Raw genomic sequence first — 3,846 nt, forward strand, 5'->3', positions numbered from 1 at the left:
TTCAAATAACTTCTCTAGGCTTTTATTCGCTCTTATATTTGACGAAATTACCAGAGGCTTTGACATTGTTATGTCGTGTTAATTAGGCGGCCTTTGTTCATAAGTAGAAGTACTCAGTTTAAATTCTATTTCCTTTTGTGGCTAATAAAGGTCTGTGAGTTTAGCGTCATTGAACAAAACATACTGATCTTGCATATTAAACGTTGATCTCAAATTACATGAAATTACTCCTACTCCGACCAACCCATGCGAGAAGACTCGTGTCGATGACTTCATTCACACTTGAGAAGAGCTTATATAAGTTGAAGCTCTCTCCAGTCTCCACCATCACTCAACTCACTCGCAGTGCTAAATTTGCAAAAATGGGGTGTCATCCTATCCTTCTCTGCCTCCTCTGTTTCCTCTTTTTCTTACATTCCTCCCTTCACCTTGCTTCGCCCCTTTGCCCTCCCAACCAACGCGATGCCTTGCTCCGTTTTAAGAATTCCTTCGTGGTCGACCGCAGGGCGTCGTACTCTTGTGATAGGTTCAGCCCTGCCGTGTCCTATCCGAAGACGAACTCATGGAATAAGGGCAAGGACTGCTGCTCGTGGGATGGCGTCACTTGTGACGGCGTCACCGGCAACATCGTTGGTCTAGACCTTGCTTGCTGTTGGCTTCGTGGCGCTCTCCATTTCAATAGCTCCCTCTTTCTCCTTCGCCATCTTACGAATCTCAACCTTTGCGGTAATAACTTTTCTGGCTCACACATTTCGCCTAATCTGAGCGCATTTGCAAAAATGACTCACCTGAATCTCTCTCGCTCACAATTTTCGGGTACCGTTCCTAGTGAAATCTCTCATCTCTCTAAGTTGGTGTCACTTGATCTCTCTTCCCCTGATTATGAGGATTCAAACTTGCGCTCTTCTCTCAAGTTGGAAAATCCGATCTTCACAATGCTTGCTCAAAACCTAACAGTATTGAGAAAGCTTGTTCTTGATAAAACAAACATGTCCATGGTTTCACCAAAGTCCTTTGTGAATTTGTCTTCTTCTTTGACACATTTAAGCGTTTATAGTTGTTCCTTAAGGGGGATATTCCCGGTTAGTTTTTTTCAATTCCCAAACCTTACTACTCTCGTTATCAGTTACAATGAAGACATGTCAGGGATTCTTCCCAAATCGAATTGGACTGGTCCTCTTGCCTACTTGTCTCTCACGGGTAAGAGCTTTTTAGACGAAATACCCGATTTAATTTGGTAACGTGAAGAGTTTAACATTTTTTTTTTTTATCTTGCAGGGTGCAAATTCACCGGACCCATCCCCTCAGCATTGAGAAATCTCAAACAACTCCAAGCTCTATTTCTTGACATGAATAACTTTAGCGGGGTGGTAGAGTTTGAAATCTTTACGAAGCTTCAAAATCTACAGAGGCTTAGTGTTTCTCAGGAACTAAATCTAACCTACAATAGACTGAGCCACGCATTCCCGAAGCTTGAATGGTTACGGATGCGATCTTGCAACTTGGCCAAGTTTCCTTTTTTCCTGAATTCGTTAGAAAGATTAAAACTCTTAGACCTCTCTTCCAATGGCATTAGTGGGGAGATCCCGAGGTGGTTCTGGGGAATAAGCCATGATACGTTAGAATCCTTAGATCTTTCTCATAACCTTCTGGAGGGAGCTATACCACAATTGTACTGGAAGAGATTGTCCGTTATGGAACTTCAGAACAATTCATTCCAAGGACCACTCCCTATCCCTCCACCTTCTACTTTGTACTTTGATGCCTCTCGCAATGGTTTCACTGGTGAGATCCCCTCTTCGATTTGTCAGTTGAGCTCACTCAATCATTTGAATTTGTCTAACAATAATCTCTCCGGGAACATGCCACAATGTTTTGGAAATATGATCAGTCTTGCGTCTCTAGACTTGAGCAGCAATAGGTTCCAAGGGCCATTACCGCACTCCCAAGTGTCATTATTTCTCGGTCACCAAGAATTCAATGATATCTTCTCAAACACCTCATTACGCGTAATAAATCTGTCCAACAACAAGTTTGGAGGGCCAATTCCACTTCCATCTCCCATGACATCTTATTATTCCATTGCAAGTAATATGATAATAGGAAAAATCCCTTCTTTGTTATGCAATGCTACCAAGCTCCAGCTTATCGACTTGTCAAACAACAGCTTAATAGGTAGCTTGCCTCGGTGCTTAGTAAACTTTAGCACCGATCTGTCAATTTTGAACTTGCGAATGAATCACCTTGAGGGCACAATTCCTCAATCATTTTCTCCGAGAAGTAGCTTGATGACTCTTGATTTTAGTCAAAATCGGTTTGAAGGCATGTTACCCCAGTCCCTTGCCAAATGTAAATATCTTGAAGTATTGGATATCAGTAGCAATCAGATAGAGGATACATTCCCGAGGTGGTTGGGCAAACTTCCGGAGTTACAAGTTCTCATTTTGAGGTCCAACAATTTTAAGGGTCTTTTGGATATTCCGAAGGGGGCTAACCTCTTTCCCAAGTTACGCATTTTGGATCTCTCCAGAAACAATTTCGGCGGTCCTTTGCCCGCCGACTTGATAATCAACCTTAGAGGCATGATGAATGGCAGAAATGCGCAAGAAAAGTCATTATATATGACACGGTCTTTCCAACTGGCATCATATGAAAATTCCGTGACTGTGATGATGAAAGGAGTGGCGACTAAGCTAGTGAAGATCTTGTACATCTGCACAACCATCAACTTGTCGCACAATTTTTTCCAAGGAGACATACCTGGAGTCTTTGGATATCTCCACTCTCTCAAAGGGCTCAACTTGTCACACAACCACCTCACAGGTTCCATCCCTGCAACTCTAGGACACTTGACTAATCTTGAAACGCTTGATCTCTCTTCGAACGAGCTTAATGGGGAAGTTCCTAGAGTATTGGGAGATTTGGCATCCCTTGGGTACCTAAACCTCTCGAAGAACCAACTCACTGGTCGAATTCCTCAAGACAAGCAATTGAGCACATTTTCAAGCAACTCATTTAGTGGGAATCCAAGCTTATGTGGAACTCCATTGCCAAAAGCATGCCTTGGGGATGCTCCACCTCCTCCACCACCGTCCTCGTCAACTTTTGACCGCGATGGGCATGAGAGTTGGTTCAAACAGAAAGCAATGTGGATAGGATATGCATCCGGAATCGTAATTGGTATTTCCATAGCATACATTGCATTCGAAACGGGAAGGCCCAGATGGCTAGCGCGAGGTGTGAGAATGCTGGAGGGAAGAACAGCCGAGTGGATGAAGAAGGCAAATGGGAAGGCCATCAAATTTCATGGACAATGAAATTGTTTGAGGAGTTTTCTCTTTAAACTACGCAACGTAGATTCAAGATAATTTGTCTACCACATGGCGGCTCCCTAACCATGCATGTATTTTCTAAGGAAACACAGCCAGTGCAGTTGCGGTTGATGCCAGCTCAAACCTTGGGGATTTCAACAGTGGTGGTGGATGACTCATCAATGTTCTAGGTACTTAAACGTCTTGTCCTGGTTAACTATCAATTAATTTGTTCTGCAGCGGTATATTCCAGCTAGTACCTCTTCTCCTGGATGAGTATCACCTAGTTTTTCTCACGGATTGCCAGAATATGATAGTTGCATATGCTCCTGATCTGTTGTACTGATTTCAAGAGGTTCCATTCGTCCCTTTGAGAGATGATTTCCTTTGTTTGTACTCAGATGATGTTCTCCTGAAAAGTGTTGTTCTTCTTTTTGTGGCATTAGAACGACGATTATTCAGGTTCCGCTTTCATATTTTAAAATTGCAATTTCTCTGAGGGACGCAGCATTTTCCCACCTTTTCTGTGAAAGTT

The 3,846-nt window shown here is 42.9% G+C and overlaps 1 protein-coding gene across 1 annotated transcript; it reads left to right on the plus strand.

Annotated features, from left to right (window-relative positions):
• Positions 1–908: 908 nt before the first annotated feature.
• LOC115732073 (receptor-like protein 9DC3) lies at positions 909–3,356 on the plus strand. The gene is made up of 2 exons (XM_030662740.2): positions 909–1,200; positions 1,279–3,356. The coding sequence occupies exons 1-2, from the start codon at positions 936–938 to the stop codon at positions 3,315–3,317; spliced, it is 2,304 nt and encodes a 767-aa protein (XP_030518600.2). The 5' UTR covers positions 909–935; the 3' UTR covers positions 3,318–3,356.
• Positions 3,357–3,846: the final 490 nt, after the last annotated feature.

This window comes from Rhodamnia argentea, chromosome 2 (genome assembly GCF_020921035.1).
Source record: "Rhodamnia argentea isolate NSW1041297 chromosome 2, ASM2092103v1, whole genome shotgun sequence".
Classification (NCBI taxonomy): Eukaryota; Viridiplantae; Streptophyta; class Magnoliopsida; order Myrtales; family Myrtaceae; genus Rhodamnia; species Rhodamnia argentea.

Coding starts and splice junctions, on each gene's coding strand:
- LOC115732073 (XM_030662740.2), top strand. CDS start 936: ATGCTTGCTCAAAACCTAACAGTATTGAGAAAGCTTGTTCTTGATAAA. Junction 1,201..1,278: donor TGCCTACTTGTCTCTCACGG/GTAAGAGCTTTT, acceptor TTTATCTTGCAG/GGTGCAAATTCACCGGACCC.